Source organism: Lates calcarifer, linkage group LG11, assembly GCF_001640805.2.
Source record: "Lates calcarifer isolate ASB-BC8 linkage group LG11, TLL_Latcal_v3, whole genome shotgun sequence".
Taxonomy (NCBI): Eukaryota; Metazoa; Chordata; class Actinopteri; family Centropomidae; genus Lates; species Lates calcarifer.
This window is the reverse complement of record NC_066843.1, coordinates 917,253-945,190: the sequence shown is the minus strand read 5'-3', so window position 1 is coordinate 945,190 and position 27,938 is coordinate 917,253. Positions and strand designations below refer to the sequence as shown.

The 27,938-nt window shown below is 43.6% G+C and overlaps 3 protein-coding genes across 4 annotated transcripts; all 3 read left to right on the top strand.

The window, feature by feature from the left end:
• The first annotated feature begins 43 nt into the window (after window positions 1-43).
• cdipt (CDP-diacylglycerol--inositol 3-phosphatidyltransferase (phosphatidylinositol synthase)) lies at window positions 44-5,672 on the top strand. Of its 2 annotated transcripts, XM_018668225.2 has the most exons (7): window positions 44-231; window positions 1,025-1,159; window positions 1,245-1,398; window positions 1,852-1,933; window positions 2,016-2,097; window positions 3,253-3,399; window positions 5,114-5,672. In XM_018668225.2, exons 1-6 carry the CDS (start codon window positions 189-191, stop codon window positions 3,393-3,395), a joined length of 639 nt encoding a protein of 212 aa, XP_018523741.1. In that variant the 5' UTR covers window positions 44-188; the 3' UTR covers window positions 3,396-3,399; window positions 5,114-5,672. The 2 variants fall into 2 exon arrangements, with proteins under 2 accessions (XP_018523741.1, XP_018523736.1); XM_018668220.2 differs by having other exon boundaries at window positions 3,253-5,672.
• Window positions 5,673-6,607: 935 nt separating this feature from the next.
• LOC108877938 (myc-associated zinc finger protein) lies at window positions 6,608-13,823 on the top strand. The gene is given in 9 exon segments (XM_018668197.2): window positions 6,608-7,675; window positions 8,332-8,482; window positions 9,521-9,930; window positions 10,187-10,203; window positions 10,205-10,441; window positions 10,536-10,599; window positions 11,359-11,530; window positions 12,158-12,595; window positions 13,068-13,823. Coding segments are annotated over 8 exon segments (1,410 nt in total). The 5' UTR covers window positions 6,608-7,642; the 3' UTR covers window positions 12,484-12,595; window positions 13,068-13,823.
• Window positions 13,824-14,983: 1,160 nt separating this feature from the next.
• On the top strand, window positions 14,984-27,894 carry nlk1 (nemo-like kinase, type 1). Its single transcript, XM_018668187.2, has 11 exons — window positions 14,984-16,603; window positions 18,280-18,409; window positions 18,500-18,555; window positions 18,939-19,045; window positions 19,847-19,932; window positions 20,021-20,230; window positions 21,020-21,121; window positions 21,382-21,468; window positions 22,608-22,806; window positions 22,910-23,003; window positions 23,414-27,894. Exons 1-11 carry the CDS (start codon window positions 16,296-16,298, stop codon window positions 23,460-23,462), a joined length of 1,428 nt encoding a protein of 475 aa, XP_018523703.1. The 5' UTR covers window positions 14,984-16,295; the 3' UTR covers window positions 23,463-27,894.
• The last annotated feature ends 44 nt before the right edge of the window (window positions 27,895-27,938 follow it).

Here is a 27,938-nt window from a genome sequence, read left to right as displayed (position 1 = left end):
TAACGTCCCACCGGAAGTCGTGCTCTTATTTTTTGCCACTTGACGGAAATCTGTTGAGAGGAAGTCGCCGCTCAACCAAACCCAACTGTCGGTTTTACAGTTTCTCTCTGAACCCCGGGTCCGTTCACGGCGGTAACGCGCTCACACAGACGCCGTGTTTCGACTGAAATCCTCCCAGCAGCTCAGACATGGAGCAGGAAAACATTTTCCTCTTCGTCCCCAATTTGATCGGTGAGTTTTTACCGTCTCTGCCAACACGGAGCTAGCTTAGCGTTAGCACCGTACAGTAGATGCTACTGAGACTGAGTCAGACCAAACTCCATTCAAAAACTGTCAAATATAGAGAATAAACAAAACGGAGTGTTTCTGTGTTTACATCTGGTTTAACTTGTTATAAACATGAAAGTCACCGCAGGATTAAAGAAGCAAGAAGCGACACTGTTGAGTTTAGATGATCTACAGTTTTTACTTCATTTATTATTGGACACCAGATAAAACATCTAACGATCTAACAGGTCATAAGTCATGAACCACAGCCTCAGGTTAGATACAGAAAACTGTAGAAAGAGTCGCTGATAAGATCAAAATGAATAACTGTATTTATGTAATGAATGGTTCATGTAAAAGACATTTTCATTTGGCTGATATCAGATATTTGAAGACATCTGTCCTGAGCTCTGGTTACTTGTTCTGAGCATTTTTAATCATCATTTTAATGTAATTAATTTATCCATTAAACCTGTAGTTGAAACTGAGATTTGATGATGAATGATAATAAACTGTAACAAATCATTTTAAGACGTCTGCTCTGCTCAGTATTTCCTGACTCTACAGAGGAAATGATTCACTGATCAAATGTTTTGCACAGTTTTCTGTAAGAATGACAGAAATGAGCAGAGGGTTTAAATAAAACGGTCTTTGTTTGACAGGAAGTGACAGTTTGACTCAGGCTGGGACGTTTGTTTCACCTCATCATTTCCTGTCTGATTCTGGTCCTATGTGAACTCGTGTCGTGTCCCTGCAGGTTACGCCCGTGTGGTGTTGGCCCTGTTGTCTTTCTACCTGATGCCCTGCTGCCCGTGGCCGGCGGTCTTCTGCTACCTGCTCAGCGCTCTGCTCGACGCCTTCGACGGCCACGCTGCTCGGGCCCTCAATCAGTGTACGTATCAGGTCTTCCTGCTGACCAGGATCCGGTCTCTTCTGGATCACGTGGTCCTGACTCTCTGTGTGATGTTTTCTATCAGCCACCAAGTTCGGAGCCATGCTGGACATGTTGACCGACCGCTGCGCCACCATGTGTCTGCTCGTCAACCTGTCCCTGCTCTACCCCTCCTACACCTTCCTGTTCCAGCTCAGCATGTGTCTGGACATCGCCAGCCACTGGCTGCACCTGCACAGGTACGTCACCTGCACCTCCAGCTCAGCTGCAGGAGAGGCCTGTGTTCCTACATTGAACCCTCAGGCTGAGCGTTGCTGCAGTTTCCCATGTGAGCGTCACGAGGAGGAGGAGCAGGAGGAGGAGGAGGAGGAGGAGGAGCAGGAGGAGGAGGAGCTGACTGTCTGCTCAAACAACACTGTTAGATTCTGTTCCTCTGAATCATCCATGTTAAAACCTGCAGGCCTGCTCCTCCTCTCCTCCTCCTCTCCTCCTCCCCCCCCCTCCCCCCCCCTCCTCCTCCTCTCCTCCTCCTCCTCCTCTTCCTCCTCCTCCTCAGTGTCGACCTGTAGATTCATGTCGACAGAGTTCACAACCTTTCTTCTTACAAAGTTAGTGATAGTGTGAAAGAGTGAGGCTGTGAACACAATCAGCCCAAACTCATCTTTCCCTCCTTCGACCGTCGTCTTCCTCAGCTCTACGATAAAAGGATCAGCGAGTCATAAGACCATCGACCTCTCTGGGAACCCCGTCCTCCGGATCTACTACACCTCCAAGGTCAGGCTCAGAAAAGGTCTGCGTCTGTTTTCACTGTGTCGATCTAAAACTCAGAGTCTGACTCGGTTTCTGTTTCCTGCAGCCGGTGCTGTTTGTGATGTGCGCCGGGAACGAGCTCTTCTTCTGTCTGCTCTACGTCCTCCATCACATCCCTGAACCTGCCGGTAAGCTCCTCCTCCTCTTCACCTCCTGATCTGCTCTGATTAACACGAGAGCTTCAGTTCACATCCACAGACGACAGGACGTCTTACTGCTGTTAATTCATCCTTTATTTATTAGCTATTTACATTAAATTATACATTCTGGCCAAAGTAATTGTGATTAATAATATAATTGCAATAATCATGAAAACATTCTTTAAACTTAGAATGGCACTGAAATCACTTGACATTACATTTAGCTATCAGCTGATCTTTAGATGATCATCATGAGGTCCTGTAAACATAAAGGGAAGCTGAGCTGTGGAGATGTTCCATGCTCCTGCTGCTTGTATCCAGGATACTCAGCTGTCAGAGTTCATCAGTCTAATCAGCCAATCAGAATCAGCTTCGTCCTCTTCTGCCCAGAAACTGCTGAGTCATCACCAGCTGCTGGTTGCTATGGTGACTGAGGACCCCAAAGGTGGTGGGTCACAAAGGAGCTAAAAAGCTGAAACTTGCCATCAAACAAACCCTCACAGCTCAAAAACTACAACTCCCATCAGCCCAGTTTCTTCACTCTGAGCTCCACAGAGCTTCAGTGAAGACTCTGATGTTTTATATGTGGACGTCCTGTTTACGGTTCAGGCTCCATCACAGTTTTAAAACAGAGCTTCAGAGCTCAGTTTAACATGGCAGTCTATGGGACTGTGGGTCAGAGCTCTCTGTGTTTGGAGGAGATTTATTCACAAACTGTGAGTCATGTGACAATGGGAGTCACACTGGGTGAGAGAGGACACATTTCTCTACGTCTTCATATAGAAAGTGTCTGTGTAGGTTGGAAACTGTGGGAATTAAAAGAGGTTATTAATGATTATTCCCATTCACAATTATCCTGATGATGGAAATTCACTACAGTCAACTTATTCTGAGTGTTTTTATCGTGAGTGTATTGTCTCATCCCGACATTACACATCACACACATCCAGGAGTTCAATAGTTCAAGCTGAATTCTCCTCAGAGGTCTAACCCTAACCCTAAGAGACCAGCTGGTTAAAACCAGTATAAACTCTGAATGAAGCCGTGGACGCTGGACGTCTGTTAGCTCAGCTCGTTCCTCTGATAACGTCCGATCCAGACGTCTGACGACTGCACTGAGTGTGTCTGTGTTTCTGTCTGTAGCCTGGCTGTACTGGCTGCAGGGACTCTGCGGGACCATCTGCCTGCTGAAGTCCGGCATCAGCCTCCTGCACCTCGTCACCGCCTCCCAGAACATGGCCGCGGTGGACGCCGCCGAGCGAGAGAAGAGCATGAAGAAGCAGTGAGAAGGTCAGGAGAGCTGAGACTACCACAGTTTATTTATTACTGTTGTTTTGTAAAGGAGACTTTCTGTGATCTGAGGTGAAAGAGACGTGAAACAGTTCAGACGATCATCTGAGAGATTTTTGTTTTTATGACCAAATATCAAGAAATTCCAAACACAAGCTGAAACTCAGTGATTATTTACTTTATTCAGACAAAACAATTCATATTCTATAGAATTAGTTTTCCTGCAGCTCTGATTTCTTTTACAACGCACAGGTTATTATATCAGATATAACTGAGTCTGTTATTCCTGACTCCAGTCTGTGCCTCTGCTGTTATTTCTGTTATATTTCTTTCTATTCGTGTATTTTGGAGCTGTAATAACTAATCACTCAGTTAATGGACAGAGGATGAGCTGGAAACTACTCATATGACAGTTGATTCATAATTTCAGTCATTTTTTAAGCAAATATTTTTTGTTTTCAGCTTCTCAAATGTGAGAATTTGCTGCTTTTCTCTGTTTTATATCACAGCAACTGAGTTATCTTTAGCTTTTGACAGTTATTTGGACAAAACAAGACATTAGACAACGACAGAACATTAGAACGATTAATCGATTAGTTGAAGAACTGATTTAAGCGATAATGATGATTAATTCAGCCCCAGTCGAGGGTTAGAGCTGAAGCATCTCAGATGTGAGAATTTCTTGCTTTTCTATCACAGTAACTTTAATATCTTTAGGTTTTGAACGTGTAAGGAAGAAAATGAATCACATCTAAATACGTCAATCATTCTGGACATTATTGACTTCTTCATTTTAAAGACCAAAATGTTAATTCATTCATCTGGAAAGTAACTAATAATGACAGTAATCTCTGGCTGCAGCCGTGTTTTACAGTATTTTATTCCAGCTTTGTACAAAATATTTTCATTTTAATTTGAAGTGAAAAAGTGTTGAATGACCTTTTTAGTTTATCTTATATCTCAGATTTAAACATAAAGAGAAGCACAAACTGGAAGCTGTTCAACACCTTCATGATTTTCATTTCTCTCTCGATGTCTTAAAATGCCTTAACAGATAACAGATGGTCTTTGTAGCATTTTAACCATGAAGCTGTCGAACAGTCGTGTGCTTGTAAAGTATATTTAGAGACGGAGACCTGATTCTCACTTCACATCATTCAGATTTAATTTAAAGGCCTGTCAGTCTGTGTGAAGCTGCTTCGGTTTAGATTAATAATCATCTTTAACCTGGTGTCAGAACATGAGAGGTAGAAAAAAAAGACAATCTGATTAATGTGAATGAATATCTGATTTATTTATCAGCAGCAGATAATTCAATCTTTTCTGGCTTCATTAAAGGTGAATAAATCTTTTATTAATGCTTCACAGTTCTGTTATAAACCATTAATACAAAACATCTGGATCAGCAGTTTGTTAAAAATCACATCTGCAGTTAGAAAAGTTATTAACGCTGAATTTAATCCGTTTGTTGACCTGCAGATGACTAATAGATTAAAAACAGATCTGTTAATCATTTCTAAAAGAAGTAAATTCCACCTTTATTCCTCATTGCTTTAGTTTTATTCATTAATTTTTTTTGATTGAAGATAAAGTTGTGTCCCTGAAATCTGCGACACCGACCAAACACCTGAATCGTTCACCTTTATGCCGATGACGTCCTTTTGTTCCCGTTAAAAAAAAAAAAGGTCTCAGACTTTCCTTTGTTTCTTTACAGCACTTCACAGAGAGGGAGCGAGTTTAAGCTTAAATATTCCTTTTGTGACCTCCGAGCCACGTCTTCTTCTTATTATTTATTCCTACGAATATTTCTGTGTTGATTAAACGGTGCGTTAGAAGGACGTCGATCAGTTAGCGCTTTTTTGGAAATCTCTAACATTCTTTATCTGTGGTAGAAAAGGTGTTTTTCTTTTTTTTCTTAGTCGGCTTTAGGCACAAATAGAAAGTTATGCAGGTCATAAGTTATACCTCATCCTGACGAGCACCAAGTATTACAGTTTGTGGTTTGTTTTGTTTTTTAAAGTCCCTGTACAAACGTGTGTGCAGCTGATGGGCTGTAAAGCCACGTTTCACTGCAGAATGTGTGTTTAAAGTGTTGAAATATAAATAATCACCTCCTCGTTTTTGATGAGAATGTATTATTATAAAGTACAAACGTACATGAACAGCAAAGCCAAGGCTGATGTTATATTTAACAGATATTAATTGTGGTAAATTGAAATATTTGATGGTTATTTTTGTTCAGAGCAGCTGTAAAATAAAGACGATGAAAAGCTTTTTGGTTTTTTGTTTTGGTTTTTACTGTGTTGGGGTTTATGCAGGTCCTGGAGAAATATGACATTAACATTGTATTTTCCAAAATCAAGGCCTGTAATTCCAGGCACATGTAGTGTTTTACATCTCAGCGGGAGTTTTAGGAATCTCTAAAATGATTTTATTTTCTTGCTTCTCCAGTAAAACCTTCTGAAACATGAATGCACGTTCATCTTCCACATCACTTCACATTATTAGCTCATTTATCTGAAACCCTCGATGTTTCTCTCTGTAGTTATGTAAGATACAGGAGCTCAGGTAGACTGATTGGTTATGTGCAGATGTAGATAACAAAAAACACTGTTTTAATAGAAATGACTAAAAATGTTTAAAAAAATCATTTTAAAGCAGGAAAGTTTGAGTGGAAACAGAAACAGCTACTATACTGGCTAAACAGGGTTTGTTTTTCTCTGTTTTAAGTTCATGAAATAAAAAGTAACAGAGCATTAAAATTGATAAAGGATCACCTTTAATGTGTCTGCTGCAGGGGTTGTATTTACTTTTTTTCACTTCAGATAGATAAATATAAGACTATTATCACTGTAGTTATACAACAAATATGTTTTAATAATGCATTCTTGGTGTAAATCATAATGGTACATTTGCAGCTTTTAAAATCTTGGCTCTGACACATTAAAAACAGCAGTGATTAGCATTAAAAGTTCACTTTTTATAGTAATAAAATACTACTTGGTGTATTAAATGAACGCCGAATTTTTAGTGTTTCTTATTAAATGTCAAAAAGATTACTGTTTTGCTAGTTATGCCCGTAAACTTGTGAAGTCAAGTAAGTCAAACTAAAAGTTGATATTTTTTGAATGGGGTTTGGCGCAGACGTCATGTACACTGGGGTTAGATCCAGCTGTTGCACTTGCGCGCATCGTTACCTTTAAGATGCTCGCGGATAAAGCCTTGTTTTAGCTAAACCCGACACCATTTTAGCGAAGAGAGACAGTTTGGCGCGTCCGGTGGACACGGCCCGGGCGACCGGAGGAGTGTTCTCAGGAGCCCCGGACGATCTTCTCCTCGAAGCGAAGCGAGTTGAGGAATTAACGGCCGAGCTAATTCTATAAATGTCGGATTTCATTATTTGTCGGCCTACCGAGCAGTGGCGGCGGCGGCGGGGGCGAGAGGGACGCGACGAGAGGAGAGGAGGAGACGGGGTCCACTAGGAGAGGAGGGTGCATACACAAAATACTTTCCCTTTAAAGCGGAGAGGGACAGAGGGGGTGAAGAAGAGATAAAAAAAGAAAAGGAAGAAAGACAGAGAGGGAGGGAGGGCGAGGGAGAGCGAGAGAGAGGGAGCGAGGGGTTTGAAAAAAAGAGAAAGATGTCATCCTGTCGATCGAAACACCGAGGCGGAGCCATGGACCACGGCCGACCGGGAGCGCTCTAGTTAGGGGACGAGCTGTACGCAACGCCGAGGCTTGGAACCCGACGCTGCGGCCTTTTTCGGAGCTATCGCAAAAATAAATGACTCCTGAACAGCTGCTGACTATGATTAGCACGTTTCGACTTCTCGTCCATCTTCTGTATAAAAATAATCTCTATTTTGCATGCAATTCACCAGATTTTATTACAGTAGACATAAGCAAATTATATTAAAGAAATGCACCATTAAAGCAAGCATGATACCAACCATTTTGTCGCATTTACAAAAGCATCTTGTCAGTGCCTGTATATCGCCAAAAGATATTAATTCAGAACTAATAGCAGCTTAATCACTAATAAGTGTTAGGTGATTTAAGCTAAATATCGTCCGGTGTCATTATATATTTCCATTAATTAACCCGGGCAGGTAGAGGAGAGCTGCCATACAGGCCGCGGGTTGTGTTTTCATAGCAGCAGTTGGAGCATTTCTTCCCGGGCTCCGTCGCCCTCCTCCCTCCCCTTCTCTTTGGTCCCCAGCCTGGTTAGCTTTGACTCCTTCAGGATGGACACCTCCTGGAGTAATTTCCTCTTTCAGGTGAGTGTTAATTGATTTTTTTAAAGGGAGGATGGTGGAGGAGAGTGGAAGGAGATGTGGGGTGTCTTGACATTTCTGCATGGGGGTTAAAGATGGAGGGGGGAGGTCACAGAGGGGTCAGGGTGAAGCTGGCTTCTTGGTTTGGTCTGTGGACATCCAGACCTGATCCCTGTCTGTCTTCATCTGTCAGGACTTTTTATTTTAGTTGTTTGCTTTGTGAATGTGCAGAAGTGAAATGAGCTGAGATTGTAAATTAAATATGTCCATTATTTTAGCTTGTGTTGCTCTCACATAGTGTAAATGTTTATTTAATGAGTTCACTTGATGGTGGCAGGACAGACAGTGGACACAGTGCACAGAGAGCTGGTTTAACCTGGGGCCAAACATTACTGTTTTAGGGCTGCATGATTAAGTAATATGCCAGAATCAGCTTTGTTTACGTTGCATCTTTTATAAAAATTAAAGTTATGTGCCTCTGACACACTGAGTCATCACATGTCATTTTAAGGTGATAATATGATTGTTTCTCTGTCCACAAGTGGGCAAAAAGTCGATCATTACCCCTGATTATTAAATAAATCAGTCTGATTAGAATTTAAAAGTAGGAGTACTTATTAAGGAGTATTAATAAATATGTTGTGGTTCATCTCTGGTAGACGCCGCCGACTCAGAGCCAACCGGAGACTCCTCTCCAGTCGGAGCTGCTGCCCGAGCTGACGGGCTCGGCTCAGAGTCCTCCAGCAGAGCACATCGTGGCGCCGCCGTCCACCGTCGACACCGCCGCCCTGAGCGAGGAGCCGCTACCTGGTGAGAGGGCGGGGTGTCAGACTGTTTTATAGCAGCTGGGTTTCTACCTGAGGACTGCTTGAGTAACGACAAGCATCTTCTGTCCACTGTTAAAGTCCGTCCACTATAGTTCTTGATTTTTAACTGACAGACTCAGATTGTTCTTCTCAGTGTCTGACAACATGATGACAGGATTCCTACCAGAGACAGAGCTTTTTATTAAAGAAGAAGATCCAGAAACATCTCTGTATCTCTCTACCAGACTCCATTAGAGAAAAACAGGGATTTAACCAGGAGCTGCTGGAATACCACTGCCTCCATCTGTTAGTGTGTCTGTGTCACTGTGTGGTACTCTGTGGTATTCCAGCAGCTCCTGTGTTCTGCTCAGTAAAATTCCTGTTTTTTAGTTTCTGGTTTCTGTTTGCAGTGACCAGAAACACTGTTCTTGCTCAGTAATGCACTGATTTGGAAGATTTTTGTCCCCATCAATCATTTACACCTAAAAACATGGACAAATAAAATAAAAAAACACCAGAGTTATCCTTTAACATCCTGTAGTGAATGATGAAACTGATGAAAACATCAGGTGAAAACGTTTTTTCAAGTCAATACTGTTCTCTGTAAACTCTCAGCCTGAAGACAGAAACAGAAAGTCCTTTTAGCGCCAGGATTATCTGCTAAATCTATGTCTGCATCGTCTTGTCTAAGCTCACTCTCTGTAGGAATCCTATCAATAATGTTGTTGGGTACTCTGTTCTTAAACAATACTGCACTGAGTCAGTAGATTTTTGTCCCTATCAATCATTTAAAGCCAAAAACACAGGAAGAGGCCCAGGTTAAAAAATACCAGAGTTTTTGGCAGAAATATTGAATTCTCCTTCTGATTTCTGAAGCTTTAAAAATATGTAATAATTATTAAAAACATGGAATGAGGTTTTGTCCTTCACAGGCAGGAACGTTAATCTGTGACACAGCGACAGAAATCCCTGATAATTCATTTAAGTGACTGAAATGTGAAGTGTGAGTTTGATGTTTGAACTCTCTGCTGTTTCCCTTCAGTCAAACCTCTCACCAAACCGAGCCGGCCGGCCCACATCTGCGCCACCTGCAACAAGGAGTTCAAGAACAGCTACAACCTGCGGCGGCACCAGTCGGTTCACACGGGCATCAAGCTGAAGGACCGCGCCGCCCGGGAGAAGGAGGACGGAGCGAAGGGGGGACGGGTGGAGAAGCAGACGGTGCCCCTCTCCCTCCTCCACCTCACCCTGCCCCCTCAGCCTCAGCCGCCTCCTCCTCCTCCCCCACCGACCGCCGCCGCTGCCCCGGAGAACACCCTCCCCCAGCCCGGCCAGCACGCCAACCAGGAGGGCCAGCCGGTCTCTGTGTCCATCGCCCCGGCAACCGTAACCATGGCTGCACCGCCGCAGCCCATCCAAGCAGCTGTTGTTGTTGTTGGGTCCATGGAGCAGGTGGGTTCACCGGGACACGAGCCAGCCTCAGTTAAATATGTATGCAGGGAGGTTAGTGCCGGGACTGGACCCAGATTAAAGGACAGTTCAGCTTCATTTATTTCATCAGTTTTCTCTTTTATTTCACATTTTCTTTTTCCTACTGGATGACGTATGTCCCAGCGTTTCTGCAAGACTTTAAAGGCCTTTAGAAAACTCTGCAGTCAGGAAGCCGGCCGGACAAACCTTCACCACCTTCACTGCTTCTGCTCCACAGAATCCAAATCCCAACCCAACCCAACACTAACCAGGTGAGGAAGAACCACGCCTGCGAGGCCTGCGGGAAGGCCTTCAGAGACGTCTACCACCTCAACCGACACCGGCTGTCCCACTCAGACGAGAAGCCCTACTCCTGCCCCATCTGCCAGCAGCGCTTCAAGAGGAAAGACAGGATGAGTTACCACGTTCGCTCGCACCAGGGCGGCGTGGAGAAACCGTACGTCTGTCCGCACTGCGCCAAGGCCTTCTCCAGGTATCAACTGTTTATTACATCTGGACAACCGGTCTGAACATCTGGAGATGAAGTATTCTGTTTGTAACGTTCTGTTTCTGTTTTGTTTTTTCAGACCAGACCACCTCAACAGTCACGTTCGACAGGTGCACTCTACAGAGAGACCGTTCAAGTGCACGGTAACGTCCTCATCTGTCAGTTCAACTAATATGGGTTTGTCAAATAATGATGATGATGACAGTCCACAAGTAAGATCCTTATTTAGCCAGAAACAGTTTTAGCTCGCTGTTTAAAGACACCAGACTCCATTGACAAAAACAGGGATTTAACCAGGAGCTGCTGGAATACCACTGCCTCCATCTGTTAGTGTGTCTGTGTTACTGTGTGGTACTTTTACTTCAGTAAAGTATCTGATTACTTCTTCCACCACTGAAAGTCACACAGTAACACAGACACACTAACAGATGGAAGCAGTGGTATTCCAGCAGCTCCTGGTTAAATCCCTGTTTTTCTCTATGGAGTCTGGTAGAGATATATAGAGGTGTTTCTGGTTAAACTAAAAGGATCTTACTCTTTAATAAAAAGCTCTGTCTCTGCAGGAATCCACTGCTCCACATGAGAAAATAAATAACCAGAATTATCCTTTAAGTACTTTTCAGGTATTTAATTTACTGCCTTAACCAAAAAGACTGAATTTAGTTTAATCTATACATTATTTCCAGCTGAATTTGCAGTATATCTGCTACATCATGACACATTATCCTGATTAAAACTTGACCCACATTATGATAGAAGTTTCTTTTTTTCCCACGTGGCCTAATTTTGACTCTGAGCTGGGTAAAAATGGAAGTTTTATCCAGTTAAAATGTACATTCACAGCAAAGTGAAAGAAGTCTAAACCTCCTGAATCCTGATCCATGTCTCCGTGTTTTCCACAGACGTGCACGTCGGCGTTCGCCACGCGGGATCGTCTCCGAGCTCACCTGATCCGTCACGAGGAGAAGGTGCCGTGCCACATCTGTGGGAAGCTGCTGTCCGCCGCCTACATCACCGACCACATGAGGGTCCACAACCAGTCGCAGCACCACGCCTGTCACCTCTGCAACCGCAGTAAGTCGCAGCATCTGATCAATCGTGACGTCACACCAATGAAAATCCTGTTTCCAGGACTTCTCTCTACTGTTTGTTGTTTGAACAGATCGGAGTCCAAAAAACAATTCAGTGTTCTGTTCCACACTCCAGTCCAGTAGGTGGCGATAATGCACCTGTTAGATGGTTTACCAACCGCCATTAAAAACTCAAAAAAGAACTATTCAGTCTCCTGCTTTCCTTGTGACAAGAAAGAGACGAGGAAATGGCTGCAGCTGATAAATTACATTTTTTAAACAAAGTAAAGAGAGACAAAGTTTGATGCCAGCTAGCTAACCCAGGTAGGTTTTACAGGGTGTTTCTTGCTATGAGCCCACATAGTCATGTTTCAGTTGTCAGTCCTTTTGGCGGTTGCTAAACCATCTCACAGGTGCATTACTGCCACCTACTGGACTGCAGTATGAATCAGAAGATTGGCAGGAAAGCTGGGTAGTTATTTGGACTCAGATCTGTTCAAACAGCTCAGGACACGGCACTGCAGCATCTTGAAAACTTCCTCCTTATCACCAGAAGTTCCACCTAGAATCACCTGCAGCCCTGAGAGTAAGGTATATATATGTATTAAAGAGGTTTACCTGTGTTCTCCAGGCTTCACCACCCTCACCTACCTGCGTGTCCACGCTCAGAAACACCACGGTCAGGAGTGGAAGGAGAGCGGTGGGGCTCGGGGAGGTTTCGGTGGGACGGGGGCCGGCGGCGTGCTGCTCTGCCAGCTGTGCGGGGTGCAGTGTAAGACGGCCACGCAGCTCCAGGGTCACATGGGCACGCACGCCAACCAGGCCAACCCCAGCCCCGACCCGACGAGCACGGGCCCCGTGGGCACCACCAGCGTGGCTGTCACTGTGTCCAGCGCTACCACGGTGGGACTGCTGGTAACTGACTGCTCCAGTATCGCCCCCCAGCCTCACAGCTAGCACGCTGGGGAGGGCGAGGGGGGAGCTGGGGGTGGGACGGGTGGGGACAGAGGCGGGGGAGGCGGGTAAACGAGGACACGTGGAGGAGAGGACGGGAAAGACAGCAAACCAGGTGAGAAACATGGACCTCTATTTTCTGTTTCTCAAGTATAAAATATAAATACTGACATCAGTTCTCCTCTTCACACGCTCAAGTGATTAGATCCTTTTTGTTTGACTGGACACAGCTGTAAAAATCACTGCCAGACTCCATAGAGAAAAACAGGGATTTAACCAGGAGCTGTTGGAATACCACTGCCTCCATCTGTTAGTGTGTCTGTGTTACTGTGTGGTACTTTTACTGCAGTAAAGTATCTGATTACTTCTTCCAGCCACTGAAAGTCACACAGTAACACAGACACACTAACAGATGGAGGCAGTGGTATTCCAGCAGCTCCTGGTTAAATCCCTGTTTTTGTCAATGGAGTCTGGTAGAGATATATAGAGATGATTCAGGTTGAACAAACAGGATGTTTCTCTTTAATGAACATGAACCCACACAGTAACTTGAACCCTACATTACCTGCTGCTGTTTTCTTTTCCAGATTATTCCTTCGCAGACTGCCACAGGTGGAAGGAAATCCTCTCTCCTCCTCGGTGACGCTCGTGGTTTCAGAAAGAACCCAGCTCCATCAGCGCTGTGAACCAGCTGACCTGCCTCCATCACTGAGGGACTTTAATGTAAAAGTTTCATACTGTACCAGACGAGTCAAAGCCAGGGAACAGGGAGGAAGTGTAATGTGTATTTTTATCCATAAGGCTTTAGCAGTTAGCTGTTTCTATTCGCCATCATTTCATCGTTTTCATTTTGCACAGCCTGTCATTGGTTTTGTAAAGCTGTTGCTGTTTTTACATCTTTTATATTCCATGATATCAGTGTTTTGTTTATGATGAGTGAATTGACCTTAAAGACCTCAATAACATGATTTATTAACTGAGTTTCCCCCTAATTTATTACAAAACAGTCTCCAAGTTTGCCTTTGTCAGACCCCTGAGAGCGGGGACAGACGGGCCATCATGTACATACACTTCTCTAGAGCTGATAAAGGCAAACTGATAGTTGTTTGTGTATATTCCTCCATGAACATTGAATGTGCATAACTTCTCTGCTTCATATGATCTTTGTTCTTACTCTGGATGCTGATTTGTAATTCTTTGAAAAAGGTAAAAAAAAAAAAAAAATGCCATGTAATTTGTAGCTACCTTGGTGACACATTTTTCTGTGGCTGTGCATATTGATTGTACTTGATGCATAGTGCATAGCGCCTCGTTACTACTGTATTAAAAGGCAGTAAAATGCATGTGTGGATTCAAGATGAAATGATCTTCATGGGTGTCTGAGTGATTGCTGACTGTGCACTTTATCCAGAGCAGTGGTGGAAAGTAACTGTGTACTTTACTCAAGTATAAACTACTTTATACTTCAACTCCACTACATTTCAGAGGGAAATATTGTACTTTTTACTCCACTACATTTACAGTATCTGACAGCTTTAGTTTCTAGTTACTTTTCAGATTAAAATTTTACATATCCTCCTCCAATTTATTCCCTGTTTAAGTGTTTTTGTTTTTTATGGGAGGGCGGGTGACGGTGTCTTTATCTGCTTTCTAATCAGTACTTTTAATACTTTCCTACAGAGACAGAGCTTTTTATTAAAGAGAAAGATCATTTTTGTTCAACCAGAAACATCTCTATATATCACTACCAGACTACCAATGACAAAACCAGGAGCTGCTGGAATACCACTGCCTCCATCTGTTACTGTGTTTGTATTATTATGTGACTTTCAGTGGTGGAAGAAGTAATCAGATACTTCAGATAAGTAAAAGTACCACACAGTAACACAGACACACTAACAGATGGAGGCAGTGGTATTCCAGCAGCTCCTGTGCTCTGCTTTAGTAAAATTCATGTTTTTCTTAATGGAGTCTGGTACTGACATATAGCAATGTTTCTGGATCATATTGTCTTTATAAACTGATTATAAATGCCAAATATTTGGACTTAAAGTAAGAGTTGCTGTTACTGTCACTATATATGTTTTATATATATATATATATATATATATATACATACACTTCTTCCACCACTGAAAGTCACAGTAAACTTAACTCGACTGCTAGGTCCGACAAAACAAGACATTTAAACATGTTAACATGTTGTTTTTCACCATTTGATTAATTGAAAAGTTAACTGAACTGCTGCTCTATTGTGATAGAAAAATATGAACTTGCTGGACGTTTCTGAGCGTAATCACTTCACACAGAAAATATGGATTAGATTTGATCAAAGACAACAGATGATGGAGGGTGGAGGAGCCTTCAGAGGTGATATTTCACAATGTTCTAACAGATTTGAGATCAGATTATGTAGACTGGAATTATGTGGAGTAAACCAGTTGTTCTGAGGGTCTGGGGGTGGTAATCTGTCCTCTCTGATGAGTTTCTGGGTTAAACAATAACACTGACACTGGGTCATCAGGAGGATAATCCGGCCTGTGTGTTGGTAATACTTGAGTACTCTAACTTTTTTATGCGTAACTGAGTATTTTTACTCTGTGGTTCGGGATCCGGGCTCCTCTCCCAGCTCCGGGTCTCCTGTGGAGGGGGTCCGCAGCATCACAGCTACCCACCGTTAGCTTTGTTTACAGCGGAGCTGAGAGCCTCGACCCTCCCCCACCCGGCTTCATCAGCTCCTCCTACCCCTACAGGCTAGCCCGCTAGCCGTGTAGCCGTCGCTGTAAAAAAGAAAAGCGACCAGATATCCAGCTGGTTTATATTACCAGTGAATTTAAAGGACTTTTTGGATAAGACTCCGTCCAGAAAGCGCGACAAACTGCCGTTACGGTGGCGCTTCTGTGGCGGGGGGTTACGACGCGATGGCCAGCTAGCTGCTAGCTAACGATCCGGCTAGCTCCAGGAGCCGGGGGCAGGAGCTCCGGCGACGGACGTCTAACTCGGCTTCTTAAAGTCTGTTTTCGAGCCGTGCCAGATTTGGTTCAACTGCGCTCGGTTTGTACGTCGGTTGAACTAATTAATGAGGGGAAGGTTTCCTCTCTAAAATATGTAGGTCAGTGTAAACGACCGATGGTGGTTATGTGGGTCACAGACACCAGTGCGTTAACCTGTTAGCTGGAACAGCTGGTTAGCAAGAGAGCTAGCTACAGCGAGGGGGGTTTAATGAATATATTTTAAAAGCAAAGACAATAACCTGGATGTATTTGCTTGTGTTAGTGAGTGTCTCTCTGTAGAGTGAGTGTCTGAGCTTATTTTGGGGTTAAAGGTCTATTTTTTCATATTTTTGGAGCCGTCGGTTAGCGTCGTTAGCTAGCTGTTAGCCGAGTTAACCGAGCAGCTCCACTAACCAGGTGAGAGCTACACAAAGGTAACTCAGCTCGCTGGTTAAACTGTGTGAACTGGTGGATTGTTCTGTAGCTGTAACGCCACAGCCGGGACGTGTATTTAGCCGAGCTTTAACCGACATGCTCCAGACTTTTAGTGTGTTTTTGTGGATGTTCTAGCGGAGTAACCGAGCCTCGGTCCGGCTGCAGCGGCGACACTCGGTCCCCCCGCTTCTCTCCGCCTCGGCACCGAGCTCGGTTGTTTACATCAGTGTTAACATATCGTAGCCCAGTCTTCCCTGTATGCACACACAGGATAGAATAATGGGTCATGCTGAGTGAGGAGCTGTATTTCCTCCGTGCTTAGCCGGGCAGCAGCAGCTTGGTGTCGCCCAGACAGAGTGGACTGTTCCGGGGTTCGGTGGTAGGAGGATGGCATTTCACGGCGCAGGCCGGCAGACCGTTTGTGGAGACTTGTTTCCGGGCTCTGAGCTGGGCCACAAGTATTTCTGTGTCAACTCCTCCTGCGGAGCCCCCTCCACGGGCCTCAGCGCCACACCGTGCCTGACCGGACCCACTGCCCCGGCCGGGACGCCTCGTCACCCCACGGCTCTCGGAGGAAGCACCGGCGGCGGAGCAGCGGTGCCTCAGCCCTACAGCAACCCGGCCAGCGAGGTGCCCAGCCCTGCGGAGATGGAGCCGGACCGCCCCATCGGTTATGGCGCATTTGGTGTTGTGTGGTAAGAAAACACCAGTTAAAGGCTTCGGCAGAGCTCTGCATGTTTTTCACCATTAATTATCCAAACCCCGCATTCCTGCTGACCATTGTCCCACAGCGTACCTCGGTGTTTTCAGGGTGTTTGTGACTGTTTCACCACCTCCCAGGCAGCCATGGCTTTGATTTATCTCTGTGGGGTTTTAATCTGTCTCCAGACAAGTCATCCATCACAGAGCATCCTCTCTGTTTGACCAAAATGGCCTTTTTAAAATCAATCTGCAACTTAAAAACAAGCAGTCAGGGATTGTGTGCAGTCAGATGTTTCATCAGACAAGATGGCATCACCATCACCATCATCATTATCACCATCATCAGGGTTTAGGGCTCATCAGAAGCTCAGGTGAAGACAGATGGTGAATCGCTTTAATTAAGCTGCACTGAATATTATTTTTCTTTTTAAGGTTTCGTTGCTTTAATGAACGTCAGAGAGATAAGAATGTGTTTTCACCAGAGCTCGAAGTCAGACATTAATAAAACACACTCAGCCTTTTAATGGAAGCTGTTGTTTTTCAGGCAGAGTGCGTTCCTTCCTGGAGACTCAAACACTTAAAGCAACATTATGTGATTATTTAACCTTAAAATCTTCAGACTCTCATGCTCCACCTGAACGCCTGTTGTGTCTCTGTGTACCTGTGTTTCTTCAGGTTTGATCTCCCTCTAACTGAGCGATAGTCAGCAGCTTAAACTGCTGGAATCAGTAGATCAGTTAAAAAGACTGAGAGGCCATTAAACACCAGAGTTCATCTCTGATATCCAGGAAACTGAGGGAAACATCAAGAGTTACAAACAGAGTTTGGTGTTTGTTACAGCCACAGCACTTCCTGCTCCAGAAGGAGAAGAGGATCATGGGTAATATACACTGTGTTTTGGAGTTCCAGTCAACAGATTGCTAGACTTTGATCTCTGTACATTAAAACCTTGCTGCGTCTGAAGTTTGAACTGGGAGTGACGTCAGTTTTTTCGTAGTGTTTTGGATTATTCCAGAAAATAAACAGTGAGCAGCTAAAGTTTCTGATCCTTCAGGTTTAGTTGATCAGATCATCTTCACAGATGAACACCACTGTTCTGGCACTCGTTAGCAACCGCCTTTTTTAAGACACGTAAAAGCTTCAAACATCAGGAGTGGGGGATTTACTGACCCATTTTATGTCGGAGAATAAAACCTGAAAATGTCTAGACATTTAACCAGAAACACACTGAACTGCTAACATGCTAACATGCTAACTGGTTTTAGGATCAGTCCTGCAGCTCTGTGTTGACGACAGCCATCTTGAATTTTTCTGTCGGGTTGGTGGGGTTGCTCTGACTTCAGTATTACAGAATTAATTACCTGCAGGAGGCGCTGCTGCTCACTGAAGTTACGTTTTTTTTTTTGCTTTAATCAAAAGTGATTAGCATCGATGAAACGGCTGAAACATGGAAACAGTTCACAGATAAATAAATAAATGTAAATATGAAGGGAAACATTAGAACCAGCGAATACTGGACATTTTTGATGAATGGTTTCTGCTCTGCCACAGTTTAATCTCCATGTTTTCATAATGAAATGACCCAGTCTCTAAATCTGTGTCACCAAAACGAGCCCGAGCTCTCGCTGGGAAAATCACTCCTCTAACTCACCTGTGATTCTTTTAACAGGTCGGTGACCGATCCCCGCGACGGTCGCAAGGTGGCTTTGAAGAAGATGCCTAATGTCTTCCAGAACCTGGTCTCCTGTAAGAGGGTCTTCAGGGAGCTGAGGATGCTGTGCTTCTTCAAACACGACAACGTAATGAGCGGGACGGAGACGGGGAGCGGGAAACGAGGGATTAAACAGACGATTTTCTAAATAAACGTTTGTCCTTTTCTGTCCAAACAGGTTTTATCAGCCCTGGACATTCTGCAGCCTCCTCAGATCGACTGCTTTGAGGAAATGTATCCTTCAGATTTAACATTAGAACCATATGTTCTGTTCACTAATCACATACATTTACTTCCTGGTTCCTCCTGTCCCAGTTTCTCTTCATTAATTGTCCCTAATGTCCTCCTTTTTATTCACTTAATTTAGCTGCTCCTCTCCTAAATCCAGCTCCTCACTGCAGATGTGAGTCTGGCCACTGGTGAATATTTAATGTGGGTAGTTGACACGATACTCTCCCCTCTTCTTTTCTTTTTTATTTTAACGTTTTATTGACACTTGTTGTTAAGCAACTGTGTCCTCGTGCTAAAAAAGAGACCCGTGCTCGCTCGGAGATGCATCGTGTTGGTGTAGGCGGAGGTCAGTTTTTATTTTTCCTTGACAGCGAACCGCCCCGCAGCTACGTGATAACAGAGCTGATGCAGAGCGACCTCCACAAAGTGATCGTGTCTCCTCAGCCTCTCACCACCGACCACATCAAGGTCTTCCTCTATCAGATCCTCCGAGGTGAGCGAGCTGAGGGAGAGGGAGGAGAGCGCTGGTCAATGTGGCCGATGAGACGACATGATGCAGAGATATAACAGCGTTTTCTGTTTTGATGAAGATTTGGATGAGCAATATGTGTATTTTTACTCTCTGTGACTCTATAAAGATTTTCTGAGAGTCTGAGTCACTCTAGTCTAATTTAAAATCATCATTTGTTGTAACAGTAGCTCATTTCCAGTCAGCACTGACTCTGAGAATTGTTTTCTGCTGATATTTTTCATCATATCAGTTTTTTCATGTATATGGTCAGGTCAGGATGTTAAAGGATAACTGGTGTTTTTTAACCTCATGTTCTTGGATGCAAATGATTGATAAGGACAAGAGCGGTGCACCTAAACATCACAAATGAAAACTTCACTGTATATCAGTACCAGACTCCATTGACAAAAAGAGGAATTTTAGTTGAGCAGAACACAGGAGCTGCTGGAATACCACTGCCTCCATCTGTTAGTGTGTGCTGTGTTACTGTGTGACTTTCAGTGGTGGAAGAAGAGTTCAGATGCTTTACATAAGGATCAACAACACAGACACTCTAACAGATGGAGGCAGTGGTATTCCAGCAGCTCCTGGTTAAATCCCTGTTTTTCTCTATGGAGTCTGGTAGTGATATACAGAGATGTTTGTGGTTAAACTAAAGGATCTTCCTCTTTAATAAAAAGCTCTGTCTCTGGAGGAATCCTCTCATCATGTTGTCATTTACACTGTTTAATCAGTCTGTATTTTCTGCAGCCTGAGATTGAAGATTGTTTTCGTGTCGTTCAGGTTTGAAGTACCTGCACTCTGCTGGGATCCTGCACAGGGACATCAAACCTGGAAACCTGCTGGTCAACAGCAACTGCCTGCTCAAGGTAAACCTCCTGTCAGGCTTTTTATAAAGACACTTCTCAAAAACCAAAAACTCCCCTGAGAGACGGTGTTGTTGTTGTCTCTGGTTAGATTTGTGATTTTGGTTTGGCGCGTGTGGAGGAGCCCGACCCGTCACGTCACATGACCCAGGAGGTGGTGACTCAGTACTACAGGGCGCCCGAGGTGCTGATGGGCTGCCGGCACTACGGCTCGGCCATCGACGTCTGGTCAGTGGGCTGCATCTTCGCAGAGCTGCTGGGACGACGTATCCTCTTCCAGGCTCAGAGTCCGATCCAGCAGGTGAGTTAAACACTGATCGTCGGTTATGTTAGATACGAGTTAGAGCCTCTGATTTGGCACAAAATGATCTGCAGGAAGTCGACCTCTACAGACGACGTCCAAGAAGAAAACCGCCACAAAACTCCAGATTAAACTTTGCCAGAGATCATTAGAAGAAGCCTGATGGATGCTGGCAGCTCGTTGTTTAATCAGATGAAGCCGAAATAAATTCAGACGAGGTTCAGCGTGTTTGGCGTGGACCTGGTCAGATACTGGATGAAAAGACTTGGTAGGAGAGGAATTAAAAACACGACGATGATCCCAAACACACCAGGCTGAGTCTGTCCCCTGACACAAATCCAACAGAAAACCCATGGAGGTTTTTAAAAGCCTGTGTCCACACTGATCCGCTTGTTAAGTCGTGACGTCACCACTGATGAAAATCCTGTTTCCTGGTCCAGTTTCTCTGAGTCTCTCCTGTTTTTAAGATGCTGCAGATTCCTGCCTTTCCTTCCTCTCTGTTTTTCATTTTAATTGGCTTCAATCTTCTTGGGCTTTTGACTAAAGACAAATAAAATTGAACAGGATTTGTAATTACTGTGGATGATTGTGTTTTCTTCTGAATGCTTTTTGTTTTGATCAGGTTTATCTTGTGCAGGAGGCTTAATGAGCCTTGTTTTGCTTTTATCTTAAAGAGAAATCAGCAGCTTCAGGTTTACACTCTGCACCGACCTTTGATCTGACAGCAGGTTTAAAAAGCAGCTCTGTCTTTAACGTGGTTTTCTCTCCTCTCTCTCTTTTTGGTACCAGCTGGATCTGATCACAGACCTGCTGGGAACTCCTCCTCTGTCGGCCCTGGCGTCGGCCTGTGAAGGAGCCAGAGCCCACATCCTGAGGGGGCCGCACAAACCGGTACGTGACTGTGTGGTTTGCTCTGAATCCTCCACCGACATCTAAACTTTCTGTTCTCAAACATTTCTTTTTTAACAAAGTCTCCCACAGAGAAGACTGAGCAGAAACAAAATGCTGAGGTGTTAATCTGTGTTTTCTTTTTCACTTTAATGCATCACTGCGTCTGGTTCAGCCTCCTCTCCTTCATGTATGAAACAGCTTTAAATAAAAACAAATACTCAGGAGAAACTGACGAAGGAACCTCTTTGTTCTGTCCTCAGCCGTCGCTGTCGGTGCTCTACATGCTGTCTGACGGAGCCACTCACGAGGCCGTTCACCTGCTCTGTCGGATGCTGGTCTTTGATCCGGTGAGTTCAGACGACGCTCACGAACACAGGCCTCGGCTTTCGTTAGCGTTTGATGTCTGTGATCTTTGACGAAACTGAAGCCACGTTTCTGATGCAGTCTGCTCAGTCATGTTGGGTGCAATGATTTGAACCGTTCCTTTATGGGCTGTGGCCAAATCAATATTACGTTAACTGTAGTGAATTACAGTCAGTTCTGCAGAGATCGCAACTTACCTGGCTAACGTTAGCTTAATTCACTGCCGACCAGAACAGCATCATAACGTAACAAACATTAGATAAATATCAATGTTAGCATAACTGAGCCAACACTTGCTACGTTCAGTAACTGACAGTAACGTTAGTTCATTTTACCTGGAGCCCGGCGAACAGAGCTGGATGGTTGTCATGGAGATGGGAGGTCGAACTGGAGGTTGTTGGACCTGATTTAACTTTGTTTAGCGGTGGATACAGCATTCGAGCCGAGCCTTCAGCCATGGTGACAGGGTTAGCATTTTGCAATGACTGGAAAGATGCAGCTCCCCCTTGTGGCGATTCAGAATAAATCAATACAGGAGTGTACATTGGTTAGACTTGTGAGGATATTAACGATTATCTCCATTCACGATTAACCCGATGATCACAATTTGCTACGATCAACTTAATTGTGTTTTTTTATTGCAATGTGCGCACATAGTTTTATTCAGTCTTAAAGGTTCTGAATGGAGAAATCTGAAAATCTTGGTTTTACTGACACCCTGTGGCCGTTACATGAACTGCAGCCTCGAACTCCGGGGGCACGAGCATCCATATAAAGTTCTTACTGAGCGTGTTTGAGTATTTTTAGTGCTGGGGGTTGGATGTTTTGTATCGGTGGCAGACTCCACTCTGAAGCCAACAGAAGAGAGACTTTTATTTTGGCGAGGCACTCTGCAGCAAGCATCCTGAAAACGGATGAACGAAGACAATGGACGAAGTCAGGGAGTGGCTCATGTTTTATTTCATGTCACAATCTTCTCACACATTAACAATGAAAAAGTAATTATTACACGTAAATTCCTCCATACAGGACCTGGATCCAGTAAATCTGAAATTAAACGACCATGTCCCTGTTTCTGGATCAGCAGCTCTGTCCAACCACTCGCTCTGTTTTCCATCTCCAGGCTAAAAGGATTTCCGGCAGCGACGCCCTCTCCCACCCGTACCTGGACGAAGGCCGTCTGCGTTACCACACCTGCATGTGTCAGTGCTGCTACTCTGTTCCCAGCGGCCGAGTTTACACCCGGGACTTTGAGCCGGTAGCCGAGCGGCCGTTCAGCCACAGCTACGAGAACAGTCTGCTGTCGGTGTGGCAGGGAAAAGGTACCATGACGACGAGTTTTGTTTATTGATTTAATTATTCGAGTGATGTTTTCAGCTCAGCGTGTTTCTGTACGAATGTTGTTCTTTTCTTTCCCGACATCAGAGTTAATCCATCGCTTCATCACGGAGCACCAGCAGGGCAAACGGGTGCCGCTGTGCATCAACCCTCAGAGTGCTGCCTTCAAGACCTTCATCAGGTGAGGAGGAGAAAGAGGGCGGGAGGGAGTTAGGGGGGAGTCTGAGCTGCTGAGGAAGTAGTTTCCAGATTCTGTATCAGTGCGTTACTTAGCCTGTCAGCTCAGGTTTAATCCTCATCATGCATCAAGTGTTGCTAATCGTTTTATCAGGTGTCCCACCTTTACTGTACGACAATAATCAGACCAGAACTCCTTTATATTCTCATCTTTCATCCCTGTCGACTGCATGAAAGTCATTTACATGCTCTTCACACTATGGAAGCTCAGTTCTGCCAAGAGAAGAAAAAAAACTTGATTTAGATTTTAATTTGTACCATTAAAGATTTTTGTTAATGTTGTGATTTTCCTGCCTGAAATCAGCTTCAAGTTCTGTTTATTCCAGATCTGAAAACACTTTTTTTCCTCCTCAGGTCGACTGCATGGCACTCCTCCAAGGTGTCCAGGAAGGAGGAGAGATGAACGCTCCTCCTCCTTCGGCTCAAGGAGCGACAGCAGTTTGAGAAAGGATTTCATCGGCCGTGACATCTGAAAATACCGAAGAGTTTGGGTCGTTTTTTATTTCTTCTTCTTTGTTCACCTGGCGAGATGCAGACGAGGGAAACAGTCAACCCACCTCCTGAAAGTCCCTGAATATTTTTTTCCCTTTGAAGTTTCCAGAATATAAAAACTTAACCTGCTTCACTCTTCTAACGACCCAGACGGCTGATGCTCGAGGCGTTTTCGGTGCTGAATTAAAAAAAAAAAACAACAAATGCTGCTGAAGTGCTTGAGGATGAATAAGAAAGAAGAACTCGGTACTCGATTTTGGATTTTCCAGCTCTGTTAGTAGAGACATTAAGGAATAATGATTTTAATTGTTTGGTAGAATTGTTGCTTAGTTGATTTTTGAAGTCATTCCAGCCCTGTGCAATATGGTTTAACTTAAAAAATAAGAAAAGAAAGAGAAGCGATAAACACACCGGGGGAAACCAAACTTTGGAGCGTGCTCTCTCGCCAACCGGACACTTTGCATCAGTGTACAACTCAACAAGACGCCATCACCCGCCAAACGACGTGACACCATTTAACCGCCAAGGTTTTTATTTTGTTTTTTCCTCGAACGCATCACTCACTGTGTTTTCGTCGCTCGGCCTCCTTCGCGTGCCGACGCAGCGTTAATAATGCAACTCTAACAGATGTAGCAGGTTTTAACCACAGTCCCCAGGTGTTTCTCCACAGACAGTTAGCCTTGTTGTTGTTGTTGTTGTTGTTGTTTTTCGAGCGGCTCCTTTTCCTCACGGTCAGTTTGTTTCCGGTCCCTGGATCAGTTTTTTTTTTGACCACCTTAACCTCGGGCCACGCTGAGCGGGAAAAATAAAGAGTTTAGAAAAGAGGAAGTCATTCCCCCCCAGTCTGACGTCAGCAGACAGACTTTTATTTTGAAAATTATGACAGGAAAATTTTGTCTCAGTGTTTTAATCGTCTGAAATGGTGTTCTACAGATAGAAAGAGGCTGAAACAACAGATGTTTGGCTGCTTTTGTTTTAGTTTTCCCTCCTTCCCGTCTCATCATGTATTATCTAAAAACACCTCCTCGGCCTCGACTTTTTGTCCCACCAGCGGAGAGAGAAAGAGGAAGCAACAACAGCGATTATGTTTTTTTTTTCTTCTTAATTTATTGAGTGTTTGTTGAAGAGTGTGTGTCTCCACCCTTTTTGTTGTTGTTGTTTTAAGCGACCCCTCTCAGTCTCAGTTACCTCAAACCCTGGGAAATAACAAACTGAAGGCTGAGGACCTTGGGGGTGCACGTGGGATTTGTGCACATCTATGAACTGAAACCCTCCCGTCACACCTTTACCGTCATTCCTCCAGATTCAGTGACTTCTTTTTACCTCGTGCTCGCTCCTCGCCTCTCGCCTCTCGCCCCGCCGCTCAGAATCAGTGAGGTTTTGAGAGAGAAGGATGTCGTCAGTGAAATGCTGCTGTTTTTCTTTTCTTTGGTTTATTGTTGTTTTTAGTTCCTGTTCAGTTTAAGGCTCAGGTGTCCTCTTGTAGACTATGAATTGTACAAAGCCACATAAGGACGCACCAGTATTGATCCTAGTTTGGATTATCGGTGAAAATCGGTATCAGATTCTACACTGTAAGAAGTTTTGCAGGCGGCTCTCTCGTCATGGAGGAGATTTCTGTCCTGTGACCACAAACGGGTGGATGAGTTAAGTACTTTAACGTCAGCCTTCGGTCACAATCGTCCGTTTAATTGGGATAATTTTCATTTAAAGTGTCCATACTGGTGGTGTTTACATGTTTAGCTGCTTAACTGCATCTTCTCCACATCTTCAAATCAAATCCTTGATAATGAATTCACAGAGATGTGAAACTTCCTGCACACACGATTATTTTCATTATCAGTTGAAAAATGTCCATTGCATTTATCCAGTGTCTTTTCGTGTCTCGTTTTGTCCGACCAACAGTTCAAAACCCAAAGATCTTCAGTTTAATACCAGCAATAATCAGATGTGAGGAGCTGGAGCTTGTTGCCCTTTGATTTTTCTGTCGAGCAACTAATTGTTTCAGCTCCGAACTCAACACTGACGTCTTTTATCATTCTGTTCTGTTGTAAGTGGTGCGTTCAAGGACAGGAGGCTAATTTCCATCTTTTGGCCATGGACGGACGTTCGAAGGCGACCTGAGACTAGAATAAGACATCTTAACGCAAAGGTTTAACACGTGGTTGTCAACTCAAACTGAAAGCAGTTTGTTGGAAGTTAGAAAGTAAGAATTTCCTTTTTTGGACGATGTAAAAAAGCAGATTGTTGGAGAAATCTAGAAAATTGAGTTGACACTCTGTGAAATCTTCAGGATTAAGTCTGTAGTTGTTGCAGGAAACATGTAAAACCATCAGTGTGGTCCTTTAAATCGTCGCTGGTTCCACGTGGCCCCGAGACGTTCGGCCCTTTTTTGACTGCAGGAACTTTGCCAGGAACCTTTTTTAGGATCTCAGGAACTTTACGAAAAGGGTCAGTGTTAGTGCCAACGGGGCCTGACTAAAACAGAGAGAGAACACTCAGCATTCAAACATCGCGACAGTTTGATTCCTCCTCACGTCTCTAACCAGGCTGTCGATTGTTTTTAATCCACGTTTGTTTTTGTTGAAACTTGACGAGATGTGGAGGAAACTCAGACACACACTTCCTGGATCGTGTGTTTGAAAAGGTGGAGAAGCTGCATTCAGTGTTCTCAGATTTTCATGTTTTTTCTTTATTATTATTATTATTATTATTATTATTATTATTATTGTCGTACCTGCCCTGAACCTCCAGCAGGTGGGGCCCCTGAGCCCCCGCCGCCCCCTCTGAGCGTCCTCGACAAGTTTCCAGATTTTTAACCCCTGAAACCTCAGCTCCTCTTCAACAGGAACACAGCGAGTCTCTGTGAGAAACAGAGACCGACTTGTATATCTGCATGTGTATATTTATTATCCCATGGAGAGCATTTGGGTTTGAATGCTGTGCAATGGTTGAGTTTGTCGACGATGACGAAAACGTACATTTTGTGGTAATTTTTTTATTTAATTCATCTTAGGAAGTGATTTTTATTAGAAGTTTTCTGTTTTTGTTTGTTGTGATCTAATTAGACTTTTTACAGAGTCCGGAGTTGGGAAAACGTTTACAATAATTTTTCCCTAAAAAAACAAAACAAAAAAAGAGAGTTCTTTGCGCGCTGTCGGCACTGATAAGTTTATTTGAAGTTTAAAATAGCAATATTTTGTTTTGTGTTACAATTGAAATGTTGCTGCTTGAAATAAACTTATTGGTGTAATTTGTGCCCTCAGACAAACAAAATCACTTCTCAGATTTTTTTTTTTTTTCGCGAATTCGCAGCGTTCACACTTTTGTTTCTTCAGCGCTCTGACGGTGTGAGACTTGTTGAGGATGTTTTAGGACCATAACTAAAGATTATTGTTATCCATTATTGATTTATTATTTCCCACTGATCGATTAGTCTGTAGACAAACTCGTAAGTGGCTCCTGGATTGTTTACAAATGTTTTGGCCATGTTGAGTAACTGGACCTTGTTTAGGTGTTTTTGTTTAAGAGTTATGTCAAAGTATAATAATAACTAGAGCTGCAACTAATGATTATTCTCAGTATCGGTTCATCTGCCGACATTTTCTTGATTAATGAACAACTTGTTTTGTCCATAACATGTAAGAAAACAGTGAAAATACCTTTAATTAATTCAACAAGTCATTGAATCGTCTTCCAACGTCCGACCAACAGTTGAACACCCCAGAAATCTTCAGTTAAACGTCAGAAAAAAGTTTTTTTGTAGTATATTTTGTGCAGTAAACACACAAATTCAGCTCTGTCTTTAATAATCTGAGGCACTGATTTTTAATATGAGCGACACGTTTACTCGTTTAGGGAAGAATTAAAACCGAAACGTTTCCCTCTGGACTTTTTATTTTCTTTCTTTTTTTCTGTTGTTGTGTTTAGTAGAGCTCCTTCCAGGTTAGGAACAGTTTTTAAACTTAGATGACCTGTTGGGTCTTTTTCCCTCCCTGCGCTCTGTTCTCAGATCAGCTGACGAGTGTGTTTTAGAGTCTTTGAGCTTCTGTTGGGTCAGTTTTTAGACGTTGAAGTTAAAGCAGAGCGAAGACAGACGGACGAACAGACGGATGGTCATCTATAGAGATTAGACTTGTTTTCTTCTATGAAAAGAAACTTGATGTGTTTATTATTATTATAAATATGAAACTGATGTTTTAAACGGATGTTTTTTGTCTTCGTTTAGCAAAAGGTTTTGTTTGTTTTTTGACTTGTGTTCCCAACAAATACTTGAATTTCTTAAAAAAATGTTTAGACTTAAAGTAGTGAATGATAAATAAATAAATGGACACTGGATAATATTCCTCTGCCATGTTCAGCAGTCAGTTCTTTTCTCAACGTGAAG